The 14,673-nt window shown below is 38.7% G+C and overlaps 1 protein-coding gene across 1 annotated transcript in view; it reads left to right on the forward strand.

Annotated features, from left to right (window-relative positions):
- BICC1 (BicC family RNA binding protein 1) overlaps nt 1–14,673 on the forward strand; it is a 158,383-nt gene that overhangs the window by 126,340 nt on the left and 17,370 nt on the right. Inside the window, 8 exon segments of the mRNA XM_060768958.2 lie at nt 1,857–2,108; nt 2,652–2,783; nt 4,359–4,545; nt 5,964–6,122; nt 6,958–7,154; nt 8,696–8,837; nt 10,612–10,768; nt 12,857–13,022. Coding sequence (XP_060624941.2) covers nt 1,857–2,108; nt 2,652–2,783; nt 4,359–4,545; nt 5,964–6,122; nt 6,958–7,154; nt 8,696–8,837; nt 10,612–10,768; nt 12,857–13,022 — 1,392 coding nt within the window.

A 14,673-nucleotide genomic window follows, 5' to 3' on the forward strand; every position in this document is an offset into this window, starting at 1 on the left:
GACTTATTCTGCAGCTTGCAATGTTATGATATCCCAGTATAGATAGAAAATTCACATGTTAAATATGCATATATATTTAGGTTGAAACATGAGCATTGGACACATCTGAGTAAGTAGGTAAAAGCAGTACACATTGGGCAGCAAGGTTGTAGCCATCTTGTTTATCTCTAGTAAGACCCTGATTGCCATCTAATGTGCAATCCTTATTTCCATTCCTGCTAGGTTATGATTGTGGCTTCATGTGAAACTCACAGGATTATATGTGAGAGAGTTATCACTGTTGTATGTTGCATGCCATACCATAGTCATCCTTTTTCCCCCAATGTAGAACACTATGCAGAGTTAAGAGGCAAATTTTCTGAAAACATTTTTGCAGTCACATATTTGCTGCTTTTTTATAGTTTTCTGGTGGTTTTCTTTGAGGTTTAATGCAGGTGCACCTTGCTCAAGTTCAGTGATTTGTAAAAATCACTGAACTTGCAAAAAGGGGGTGCTAGAAACAATATCATATGAAAGCTGACTGGCACAACCTGGGGATCACAACCAGATACAGTGAAGACATCTGCCCTTGCGCTATGCTACTCTGCTGCTAAGTATGCATGCCCAGTGTGAAACACATCTCACCATGCTAAAACAGTAGATGTGGCTCTTAATGAGACATGCCGCATTATCATGGGGTGTCTGCACCCTACACCACTGGAGAAATTACACTGTCTAGCCGGTATTGAACCACCTGACATCCGGCGGGAAGTAGCAGCCAACAGTAAAAGGACCAAGGCAGTGACATCTCCAGCTCATCCCCTGTTTGGGCATCAGCCAGCACGTCAACGACTTAAATCAAGAAATAGTTTTCTAAGATCTACAGAGACACTTGCTGGAACACCTCAGCAAGCGAGAGTCCAAAAGTGGCAGGTTCAAACCCAGAACCTCAATCAATGGCTGGTACCAAATGAGACACTCCCTCCTGGGCACACAGAAAACTGGGCAACTTGGATGGCACTGAACAGACTGCGCTCTGGCACCACGAGATGCAGAGCCAACCTTCAGAAATGTGGCTACAAAGTGGAATCCACGACATGCGAGTGCAGAGAAGAGCAATCTACAGACCACCTGCTGCAATGTAACCTGAGCCCTGCTACATGCACAATGGAGGATCTTCTTATAGTAACATCAGAGGCACTCCAAGTGGCCAGCTACTGGTCAAAGGACATTTAATAAACTACAAAGCTTGAACACTTTGTGGTTTGTTTGTTTGTTAAAAAATGCAATACAACTGTTTGGTTTGCTCCTGACACGATAAATAAATAAAAGTGATTTGTAGCGTGAGAAGATATTTTCCAGAGTTTTCAGAAGGAGCAATTGCTTTCACTTGGAATTTAGAAATCTAATTCATTTAGTTTAAGTACAGATTACCTCTGTGAACATGTATTTCTTACATTTATAGCCCATCCTTCAAACAAATACTATGAGTGGGTTGTTGTAGGGTTTTTTTGGGCTATATTTCCTAGGAGAAATGCCTCTAGAACATGGCCATATAGCCCGAAAAAACCTACAACAACCCAGTGATTCCGGCCATGAAAGCCTTCGACAATACAATACTATGAGTAATTCCATAGGGGGAAGCTCATGATATACTTATTGAAATGCCATGAGATTGATCAGAGAGGGTGAGCGTTACCCAGATCATCTAGCATAGATTCAAACCTGCACCCCACCATTCGAAATAGCACTCTTTGAGCTACTATAACACCTGTGCAAGCATGTATATTTCATCTCACTATTTGAAGTCTTTCATTCTTTCCTTGTAGGTGGAATATATAGTGAATAACTTCTCTCAAACCTTCTTTTTCAAATAGGAAGGAACAGTGATGCTTTTGGAACACTTGGCTGGTAGCTTGGCTTCTGCGATCCCCGTGAGCACACAGCTAGATATAGCAGCACAACATCATCTCTTTATGATGGGTCGAAATGGCAGCAACATCAAGCATATAATGCAAAGGACTGGTGCTCAGATCCATTTTCCTGACCCTAGTAATCCACAGAAGAAATCTACAGTCTACCTCCAGGGCACTATCGAGTCTGTCTGTCTTGCCAGACAGTATCTCATGGTAAAAATCTATATCAAATTGTGGAAGCAACAACAAGGGTGCTGGATTGATTTTCCAATTTTATTCATGTGAATGGTAGGGCTGGAAACTGGCTGGAAAATATGAAGTCAGTAGTGAGCTGGGAGCAGCTGCCATTCAGAATAGGGTACTCAACGAATAGGAGTCCCTTCACTTTACCTCTGGTGTTGACTGGACCAGAAGAAAGACAACTAAGAAATATTTCAATATTTGGTAGGTTAATGTAGGAGTAAATGGTCTTTGAAGTATTAAGGATGCAAGTCATTTGGACTATGGAGATGTTATGAATATGAAACAGCCATAAGCGCATAATTTTAGTTTTCACATTAATATCTGCCATAGAGGATTCTGGCCATTATTTCTTAGGAGGTTTTAGCATGTGTGTGTATATGCGCACTCTTGTTCATAGAAATACAGGAATACTCAAAATCTTATCCTTCTAGACTGCAGGCAAAGTACTAAATTTAATAAAATTTGCTTTATACACAAGTGATGTCATGTTGAATTTTGTATTTAATATTTCAGGGCTGCCTTCCTCTTGTGCTCATGTTTGATATGAAGGAAGAAATCGATGTAGAACCACACTTTATAACACAACTAATGGAACAGCTAGATGTCTTCATTAGTATTAAGCCAAAGCCAAAACAACCAAGCAAGGTCAGTAAGAACATTTTTATTTTCTTCTGCTATTCAAGTCCTCATTATGTTGCCCTGAAGTAAACTAAACAAATTTGATAAAAATTATTTTTACAAAATTAAAGGGATTTGTTTATCAGGCCTGTATGAAGATATCTTTTATGTTTTAGTAATGAACTTTTAGCACAAAGCCATTCTTGATGCAAGGATTCATACATGTATGAAACCAAATCCTAATTCTTGGGTTTTCTAGAAGATAGTGTTATGTATGAGGGGTATTTTTTAAGTAAGGTCCGCTTTGTTGTAGACACTAGTAGTTTGCGCGCATACCGTAACGAGCGCATGCCTCGGGAACAACTGTGCTCAATTTTCGCTCTGTAGCTAACCTGTACGGTTCTGTTCTGTGCTTTAAAAATGTTTAAGACTACCAACTCACCCGCCAATGAATTTCTGCAGCAGGCAGGTTCCTTGCTGACAAAAAACTTATCACTGAGCGAGCATCACATGCGGAGGGTGAGTTGATAGTCTTAAACTTTTTTAAAGCACAGAACAGAACTGTACAGGTTAGCTACAGAGCGGAAACTAAGCACAGTTGTTCCCGAGGCATGCCGGTACACGACGCACGCACTCGTTGCGGTATGCACACGAACTACTAGTGTCTACAACAAAATGGACCTTACTTAAAAAATACCCCTCGTATATGTCAGACTACTAAACATGGTGGAGATATGCATATATTCCGAACTACAGACCACCTACTGCAATGCAACCTGAGCCCTGCCACATACACAATGGAGGACCTTCTTGCAGCAACACCAGAGGCACTCCAGGTGGCCAGCTACTGGTCAAAGGACATTTAATCAACTACCAAGCTTGCAAACTTTGTGTTTTGTTTGTTTGTTTGTTTGTTTGTTTAAAAATCCAATGCAACTGTTTGGTCTGCCCCTGACATGATAAATAAATAAATAAACCTGAAAATAAGGATTATCATTACCATGCAAACCTTTTAGTGAGCTTACTTCCTAAAGGAAAGAATATTTTAGTCACATCCTTCGGAAAATAGTATTTGTTGGTCGATTTTGCTGTCTGAAATGGGAAATAGATAAAGGAGAAAAATGTAATTTTGAATAAATAAGTTGTGGAGTGCAGACCATTGGAGTCTCCATCTTGCTTCAAAGAACTTATTTTCCTGGGTACATAAAAAGTAGGAAAAATGGTCCAGTTGCCTAGTATATTTCGAAACAATATTTACACGAATTGATGTTTGCTTAAATATTCATTTAGTTCATCTTTTGAAGTTTTACATAACAGAATCTTTGTTTTCAGTGACTGTGTATTTTATTTTGCGACTCAGAAAATAAACAATCCATTTTTACCATCCCTGTATTCTGCAAGTCTTTGTTTTTAGGAAAGTTTATCAAATGTTACATAAGGCTTGCTAGTTTTGGAGCCTCAAGTACTCACTTTCTGTTCATGCCAGAAAATAAATTTGGTTTCAGAGTGGGCTTGTAAACAATTCCACTTATTGATTCCAGTTGTAGAAAATTGTTTAAATATTTGGTTACACTGTTACAATTTTGTATTTCCATTTTACAGTCTGTAATTGTAAAAAGTGTCGAGAGAAATGCCTTAAACATGTACGAGGCACGGAAGTGTCTCCTGGGCCTTGAAAGCAGTGGAGTCGCAATGGCAACAAGCCCATCCACCATCTCCTGCCCAGTTGGCCTCTCCTGCCCAGGCTTGGACATCTTATCCTCAGCTGGACTGGGACTTACTGGACTTGGTACAGTATATTACAGCTCATAATATTTTGGAACTTTATTTAATGAGTTGAACAAATGAACTCTCTCTATAACTCTGTATATAAACATTGTACTTGAAGAAGAAATGTGCAAGAAATGAAGTATGTTGAAATAGAATGTAACGTAAGGCCTTTTGTGCATATAAAAATTTGTCAGCAAGATAGGGAAAATATGAAAGAATAGATACAGGAAAAACAAGCCAGTCATTATTAACACATCATTAGACATTAATAAATGTTCTGATTAAGACATTGTATTGTTATGACAGTTTACAAATTTAACACTACACTATCTTAATCAAGGAGGAAGAATTTGTATCTCAGAAGAGATAGCTTTGGAATTATAGGGTGGCTGAGAAAATACCTTTAATTTTCTGTTAATGGAGCAAAAATTAAAGAATTGGGTCTTAAATGATGGAAGGTACCCGATTATTTCCATCAGTGCCTCGAGGCTGTTACTGGATGGCTGTGTGCCAGCAGGTTGAGGGTGAATCCAGCAAAGACGGAGATCCTATGGCTGGGTCAACCGGGCAGTGGGGATATCCAGCTGCCTACCCTGGATGGCGAGGCGCTATGCCCATCATCATTGGTAAAGAGTCTGGGAGTCCTTTTGGACCCTCTGCTGACGATGAAGGCCCAGGTCTCCGCCGTTAGCAGAACCGCCATTTTTTCATCTGCGGCAGGCTAGATGGCTGCCCCCCTACCTGTCCAGGGACGACCTAGCTACGGTGATCCAGGCCACGGTCATCTCAAGACTGGACTACTGTAACGCCATCTACATTGGCCTTCCTCTGTCGGTGATCCGGAAGCTCAAGTTGGTACAAAATGCAGCTGCTCGGCTTCTTGCGGGAATTCTGATGAGATGTCACCTAACCCCAAATTTACTACAGCTTCATTGGTTACCAATTGAGCACCGGATCACTTTCAAAGTGATGGTACTCACCTTTAAGGCCTTGAATGGTCTGGGGCCGATGTACCTGAGGGACTGCCTTACCCCCTACCAACCCCAGAGATCCCTCCGTTTTGAGGAACAAGTTCTATTGGAAATTCCCAGTGTCAAGACCTTGCGTCTAACAGCAACCAGACGCAGAGCCTTTACAGCAGTGGCACCATCGCTCTGGAATACTCTGCCACTTGAAGTCCATGCCTTGCGGGACTTATCAGCTTTCCGCAGGGCATGTAAGACATACCTGTTTCGACAGGCCTTTGATTCTTGATATTGCTGTTTTTAAATGGTTTTAAATTGTTTTTAAATTGTGTTAGATTTTAGACATTCTTGTAAGACGCTCCGAGCTCCAAGGGAGTGGCGGCATATAAGTTTGAATAATAAATAAATATGTATTTTATTTTCTCCATGAGATTATATAAGTTGAAATTCCTGTACATTTTATTTTTTGCAGGTCTCTTGGGTCCAACTGCCTTATCCGTCAACACATCCAGTGCTCCTAATTCACTCTTAAATGCTCTAAATAATTCTGTTAGTCCTTTGCAGAGTCCAAGTTCCGGCACACCAAGCCCAACTCTGTGGGCATCATCAATTGCCAATACAAATGCTACAGGTTAGTTTAAGATTCAGATTTTTGTCGTTTTAAAACAGTATAAAATGGGAAATGTTTAATCATTGATTATGTAAAGGTAGTTCTGTTCAAATGTAGCATTTTAATTCTTAAGAACTGTCATAAAGATGTATCAATGTAATGCATTTAACATAATATGTCTTCAATTTTCTGTTTTAAAATGGAATCCAGATTATCTGTCTCTGATTATGATTGTGTTGCACTTTGTAGTGTTGCTATTATTCAGGGTAGAGAATATGCTGTGCATGCTGAAAATTTCAGACTAAATCACTGATATTTCCAGTATAACTGTGCCTGAGATCAAAAAAGGGTTTTGCCAGTATGAGAAGGAAGTAGCATTATGTCCCAACGCACTTTATCAGAGATCCAGGATATCTGCATGCCCATCGCCCTCCAAACATCCCACCTTGTCGTGCCCAGCACTTTTAATTTTAATTATTACATTTGGCCCGGCCATTGTTTTTTAATTGCGTCATTGGGTGTTGTTAATTGTTATTGCTTTTTTTTTAGTTATTGTGGTGGTGTTGTTGCTGCTGTTTTTATTGTTGTATTTGGGCTCGGCCTCTTGAAAGCCGCACCAAGTCCTTCGGGAGATGGTAGTGGGGTACAAATAAAGGTTTATTATTATTATTACCGGCTTAGCTGGAACAGTGGTCTGACTCACTAAAAGTTGATAATTTGTCTAATTTCTACTCTTTCTTCAGTTTCATTGTCTACTTCGTCTTCTGTTTCTTCACATTTTGGGTGGACCATTCATACTTTAAGCAACAGCACAAATAAAACGAACTAATTTGGATTTCCTCAAATTTTCTCACAGGATTTTCTGCTATTCCTCACCTGATGATGCCATCTGCTGCTCAAGCTACTTTAACCAGTATTCTTCTATCAGGAGTGCCAAATTACAGTCAGAGCACACCATCTCCCCCTCCTGGTTTAACCCCAGTCGATATCCACATGAATGGCATTCACACAGAAAACAAAAAAAACTCAACTTCGTTAAATGGTCATGTTAAGGTAACAACTTAAACTGCAGTCCAGAATGTACTGAGGATGGTGGTTCTGTATATTACAGCTAGACTAACTGAGTTCATATACATTGGGGGGGGGGGGGGTAGTTATAAAAATGATACGACATTTTAAGATGGAAATTACAGTTAAATTTTAAATATTTATATCTCAGTGGAACAATATACAGATGGGATATGTATTTTTATTATTTTCTGCTGAAACAGACAGTGTTCCAACATAATGGTACAGTATGATTTAGCATACTGTGCTTAATTATATTTTGACTTGTTTTTTCAGCCTTGCAGAGTACAGCTATTGTATCCTCTTTACACTCTAGGAACATTATCACATTAGGACATACTCAATTTTCGAGACCCCAAATGGGTCCTGTCACATGGTATTTGTCCCATTCTATCAGTAGTCCATTGGAATCCATCTTCAAAATATCACAGAACAGAGTGACTGCCTACAGGATTCTAATTGTGGGTTTTTTAAAGAATATTTAATAATTTCTGAGGCACTGTTTTATGTGTGATTGCAAAATCAGTATGCATCCCATCAGCTAAAATCTCATGAGAATGGTAGTTCAAGACTTCTGGACTGCGTCACTGTGCAATATTAGAGGAAATTTTTTTAAAGAGATATAGGGAGGCATTTGAACAAATTGGGAGGACTCAACCTTCTGTGGTGTGATAAGTCAAGGTGCAGCATTTTCAGAACATAATAATCGGGTGTGATAGGGTCAATATGCATCCTGCCTGAACACAGTATGCATTGAGTCCTAAAAAATATGGGATACGGGATATAAATGGAATATATCCCAATGTGAGAAATCAACTTTTTCCCATTTAGTTTACATCATTTCAACATCTTGAAGGAAACATTACAATTGTATAGTGGAGGGTGGGTAAAGTATTTTCCCTCTTAATCAAGATTTTTTCCCTTGAGATCTGCTGTTTTTTCTGGCAGTAAAATAGCCCACAGTGACAAAATGAGCTCACTTTGTTGGAAGAGACAAGAGTTTAAAGATTCTGTGGTGTATATGATTGAACTCTTACATTTATTAAAGTCATAAATATTACATTCAGCTGCTACATCCTGGAGGATAGTAAATTGGCATAAACCTGTTACGATGCAAGGAAGTAAATAAATAATTTATGAACTTTGCTGTTTCTTTCCATAAGTATTTAAGAAGTAGAGTAGAGGGTCTAATATCAACAAAAGTGTTGGATAAGACAAATTCTGGGTTGCTGGGGTGAAAATCCAGGATTTTTCTTTGTGGACTCTGTGCACACATATGGAATATCCGAGCCAGTGCAGGCTCCAACAGAAAACTTAAAAGTTTCAAATTTTGGTGGTAATGCCATTAGTCTCAAAAGAGGTCATTCAACCTTAATCTTCGCTATTCGTAACTATTAGTGATTTGATAGTCTGAACATTGATACATTGTTGGGAAAGAGGTGGGGGAGCAGATTCTTAATATTTTTTTTCAGTAGCAATGTGAGAAAGCTTAAAATTATGATTAAATATACTTGTAACTATTTCAGACCTCAGCTATGAAGTACACTACGCTATCTGCTGCAGCACTTGGTGAAAATGTATTGAGCACAAACCACGGTGATCCATCCAGACAGACGAATAACCACAATGCTGCTGAACAAGTGACCACCAAGGGAGATGCTAGTGAAGGTATAATTGAAATCAGGAAACAATCAAAATAACGATTGTGTTATTAAGTTTTGTAGTCATCCCACACTCTAAGGAGGCAGTATTACCTCTCCTGAGAGAGTCAAGATAAGCTTATGGTGGGATAGCCAGTGCATAATTCTAAACACCAGCTGAAATAAGGCTGTGCCAAAAGACTAAGCAGATTTTGAGAATTTAAAGGGAGGTTCCCTGTTTAATCAGGACTCTGGAGTATGTTTTGCTAAATATTAAAGGTCAAATTGATCTTGGTTTGTCCAAGATCAGATTGCTGGATTAAGGAGTCTTAAAATGTTTTTTACCATCCTTCTCAGGAATGGGTTCCTCGGTGGGTTGGTTCAGGGCAGGCATGTAGCCCGCAAAGCCCCCCCCCCCCCCGAAATTCTCATGGTGGTCTCTGAAAAGGCCTTACTGGTACATTATTTAAACTGTTATGTTTATTCATATCATGATCTGATCACCATGCTCAATATATCTCATATGCATGGGGGTATTGGGGTAATGATACAAAAGATTTGCTAGGGTTGACCCTCTTTCACTCAGAATCAGCCCCCCCCCCTCCCCGAATCAAACTCAGCCCCCCCCCCCCCCCCCCCCCCCCGGAATCAAAATCCTGGCTTTAGGCCTGGTTCAGGATAATCATGATTTGTTGTCACTGGCATGGCCTTTAGGCTTCTTGGGGTCAATGTTAAACATAGATTTTTTTATTACAGTCTTTGTAGCCTGTTTTCTTCCAAAATTTATACATAGTTTTAAACTATTTTAAGATTATTCCATTGATTATATGTGTTTTGATTTGTCTGCATCATTATAAGTTTACATTTTTAATTGTTTTAAACTGTGTAAATGAATTTTGTTTGCACACTACCCTGAAATCCCACTATATAAAATTTTGTTTGCACACTACCCTGAAATCCCACTATATAAAATGGAAAATAAATATTTAAATGAATAATTTTATCACATGCACACAAACATACATCCTGCATGTGTGAGCGTAAAGGAGGAATGAGTTAGCTTTGGCATTAAACTACCATTCCCTGTTATGACTGAATTGAACCAAAGAGTACTAAACAGAGGTAGTTTTTTAAAACAAAACAAAACCTTGCCATACATTTAATCTCTGTTAGCTTCTAAATTAGTTTCATGGATGCTTTTCTAAGTTATGGAACTGGCCTTTAATATAGTGTGAGGTTCTGTGTTCACATAAGACAAATTCTGCATCAAAGAATATATGACACAAGAACATCTGGTTGTCGTTGTTGATTTGTTTTTCTGCTTCTGTGTAAATACATTAATTGTATTTATTTCATCTATTTTGGTAAGATACCTTACAAAGCCATGAGCACATGGTGTGTTTCTGACAGATATATATGATGTTGATTCCCTCACTCTTTAAGAGACTGGTCATTTTTCTACCTATTTCAATACCATTAAACTCCACATGTCCAGGCTTTTCTCTTCAAAATGCTCAAGTACTGTTTTTCCATTTTTCTTCATATACATTTACTTCCAATTTCCATGCTTCAACTGTGTGGTTTGAAAGTACTTGCTGCCCAAGTTGGATCTAAAATATGAATAAATCAATACAGATCTGTCTATATTTCCAAATATCATCTACCATAGGGCCACTCATGTTGAAGTTATGTCACTGAAGATCCAATGAGTCTGTACAGCAGTAGGATTTTTACTCACCTTAAATCAACCATGATGGATGCTCATTCTTGAAATGCACTGTTTCTTTCACTGTTCTTTATAGGTTGTAATGATGCTTTTGTGGAGGTAGGCATGCCAAGAAGTCCTTCACATTCAGCCAGTGCGAATGATCTCAAGCAAATGATGAGTTCCTCCAAACAATCCTGTACAAAGAGGCAAACAGTAGAACTGTTGCAAGGCACCAAAAACTCTCACTTACAGTATGTGTCATTCCGAAATATAAGACTGTGTAAAGTACTAGTAACATTTTGAGATGCTCTCTGTAATAGTGCCTTCCTTTCCAAAATGGCATTCCTTTAAAGAGTGAAATAATGGTCTTTACATTCATTATGATGTGTAATTGATTTCTCTGCTTTTTAATGCATTGATAAATGTCATTTCTACATGAGTCATACTTAAGGTATATGTGGCATTTCTGTGTTACCTTTTTGCATTGTTCCCATCAGCTAGATCAGGGGTCCACAAACTTTTTAAACAGAGGGCCAGGTCATAGTCCCTCAAACTGTGGGAGGGCCGGGTTATAATTTGAAAAAAAACATGAATAAATTCTTATGCACACTGCACAGTTTATTTGTAGTGCAAAAATCACTTAAAAACAATACAATAATTAAAATGAAGAACAATTTTAACAAATATAATTTTATTAGTATTTTAATGGGAAGTGTGGACCTGCTTTTGGCTGATAAGATTGTTGTTGTTGTTATGTGCTTTCACATTGTTACAGACTTAAGTTGACCCTAAGCGAGGGCCGGGTAAATGACCTTGGAGGGCCACATTCGGCCCCCGGGCCTTAGTTTGAGGACCCCTGAGCTAGATGAACCAGATGAGTATTAACACCATCTTATATCAAACAAAGGGTTTGTTGAAGCTGAGAGCATGTTACATAGGAAAACCTCCTGAATGAAGAGTATGATTTAAACTAAAGATTTTGCTGATTTATATCTCAATATCTTATCTTCCAAGCTAGACAAGAAATGTGTACATCTTCAAAGTGTACCCCAGTTTCCTCAGCCAAGGCCTCATTTTCTTTTCTTGTCACTAGCTTGGTAATTTGGCAGTGAAAATGCTAGGGGTGTATGATGGAGCAATGACATGGCAAGTGACATTGTCTTCTCTTTAGCAGCTAAATTAATCTTCCAATCATATAGAAGAAGTCTTGATAACGAAGATCAAGCTGCATTTCTCATGATTATGTAGTTCCAGGAAGTCAAACAGAAATATTTGAATGATGGGGTAGATCACATCATAGAATTGAAATATGTTCAGGGAATGGGACTGTATGTTGGTCAAATTTCTTTAAGTAACCACTCTGATGTTAGTAGCAAACCCAAGAGGATGGGACTGCAGTATGGTTTGGAAGAGGGGCAGATTTATATTTTGGTTTATGACACTATCCAGATATACAATTAGAGTTGTAAGAGAGGAACTAATACAGAGGGTGTGAAGAGGGTGTGAAGCCAGTGGTATCTCTAACTCAGCAGTTAAATATATGGACAACAGTCTAGAGAAAGCATGAGTTGTCCCTTTCATTCATCTGCCATGGAATGTGAGGAGAAGCAGCCGCGAGGAGCTTTCATTGAGACAACTCACTCCTGCCCACCTTTCTCTTCTTGGAAGGGGCAAACCTTTGAAGAGAGGCTGCTTTGTAAACTTCTTAAAGAGCATTTGATGATCAGAATCTTCTGACAAAGTATCACACAGCTAAGGAAACATCTTTTGATATCTCTACACGTCCATATGTTTACTGTGATGGAAATGTTGGATGTTAGATTAGAAAATAAATATCTTTGGTCCATAAAATTACATGCTATGTTCATTGGCAGTATTCAGTTGTTCAACATATGTTTCTTTATTTAGAAGAGAAAATTCTGGTTTCATAAATAAGCCAAACTTTGTTTATACTTTGATCTAGATTATTGCATGTCATGAAGCAAGCATTAGCAGACTGCTTACTTAGTCGTATCCACATACAAAAATGCAAATTTCATGTTTAGACTTAGACCTCTTCTTCAAGATATCTCATTGTGGATGTATATGTAAATAGAAGCATTCCATTTTTTTTAAAAAAAAAATCCAAAACACTTCTGATCCCAAGCATAAGAGATACTCAACCTGTATATGACAATTTGATAGCATGAGTTTCTTATTTGTTTATTTTCTATTAGAGCTTTATTAAAAATAAAAAATAAAACTGTTAGATTTCTAAATACATTACAGAATCTGAAGACGGATCTGACACACTCCTCCCGAAATAAAAGAATATCTTCTCAACCCTCTTCTTTTAACAGCACGACAGAGAGGTTGTTGTCAGATTCTGATTTGAGTGGTTCAGAGAACCCAGTGGCTGACAAAAAAGCACCTGGAAGTGAACGAGCAGCTGAGAGAGCAGCCGCAGCCCAACAGAATTCGGAAAGAGCACGTCTTGCCCCACAGTCATCATACGTGAATATGCAGGTACTGCGCTCATAGTCCGTAATGCTTATATTTATACAACATTTCTCTTGTAAGTCAAAAATACTCCCAATGAACATAAATTAGAGTTACATTCTCAATGTTACTTCTTTTTGGGTTCTGTATTTACATAGATCAGTGGTTCTCAACCTGGGGTCCCCAGATGTTTTTGGCCTACAACTCCCAGAAATCCTAGTAGTTGGTAAACTGGCTGGGTTTTCTGGGAGTTGTAGGCCAAAAACAACTGGGGACCCCAGGTTGAGAACCACTGACATAGATAATCCTGGTTTCCTATTATGAAGCTATTGAAGTAAATGGCCCGGTTTGAATTAGAAGAGCTTGGCTGCCTTCTTACATAATTTATTTCCAGATCTATGCCCCCACCCCCAACATCATTCACACCAAATTATATAATACAGTTCTGTTGATTCTATTTCTTCTTTTATTTTATTAACAAATGATGTGATCCAAAATAAGTTGGATTTATTTATTTCATGTCATAAGCATCCTATATTTTAATATTGAGATAAATGTTTTAATGTTTATGTATGTGCATATGAATTCTTGTCCTGGCATTGAATGTTTGCCATATATATGCTGTGCTTCGGGCTGAGAAGGGAGGAATATAAATGTTATAAATAAATAAATGAATATGTTTAAAACTGATAAGAGGATGACAAGCAGCTAAATAGTTTTAGACCAAAAACAGGCAACAGTGACCACATTGTCTGTAGCTTTAAAGAGTTCTTCCTCTGTTCATGAGACAGGGCATTGTGGGCAAGCATACATATGCTGAGTTGTTTGTTCTGCTCCACAATCACACAAGGTCGACGATTCTTCTAGGTACTGTCATTTTGCCAGGTTGTCTTTTGATCTGCCATCTCCACTTTTGAGTCTCCTCAGGGACTTCTAAGTTGTCCATTCTTGGTTTGCCCCTGGAGGAAGATCATTGTGAGGGGACTATCCAGTTGGGACTGCCTGATTTTGCCTCCCACAAGGATATTCTTGAAGTTGTTAGTCTTCAAAGACTTATTTTATTTAAATGTGCCTAAAGCAAAGCAAATATGATGTGATTCAAACACAGGGACTCATTTGAAGATCTTTCCAATAGCAGTTAATAATTTTTGAAGTGTGATTAATTGAAAGCAATGCTTTAATATTTGTCTGGAAATGTATTTATTTACCACATTTATATACCGCCTTTCTCAGCCCAGAGGCAACTCGGGGCAGTTAGAAATGGTGGTCTCAAGAATCTTGAGATTAATTCCATGGCAGTGTAGAAATATGAAAGTAAAAATACAGTCATATAATTATAATTATAATTACAATGACCAAGTCGTCACAATAAAATTGTTGTTCATCCCCATCCATCCATATAGCCACGAGTTATTGACTCACTCGTCAAATGCCAGTTTCCAGAGGCAGGTTTTCACCTGTTTCCTAAAAGTCAGGAGTGAAGGGGCAGTTCTAATCTCCAGTGGGAGGGAGTTCCAGAGCCGAGGGGCCACCACCGAGAAGGCCCTGTCCCTTGTCCCCACCAGGCACGCTTGCGAGGCTGGTGGGACCGAGAGCAGGGCCCCTCCAGACGATCTTAACAATCTTGATGGTTCATAGGGGAGAATCCGTTCGGACAGGGAAACTGGGCCGGAGTTGT

This window comes from Anolis sagrei, chromosome 3, assembly GCF_037176765.1.
Source record: "Anolis sagrei isolate rAnoSag1 chromosome 3, rAnoSag1.mat, whole genome shotgun sequence".
Classification (NCBI taxonomy): domain Eukaryota; kingdom Metazoa; phylum Chordata; class Lepidosauria; order Squamata; family Dactyloidae; genus Anolis; species Anolis sagrei.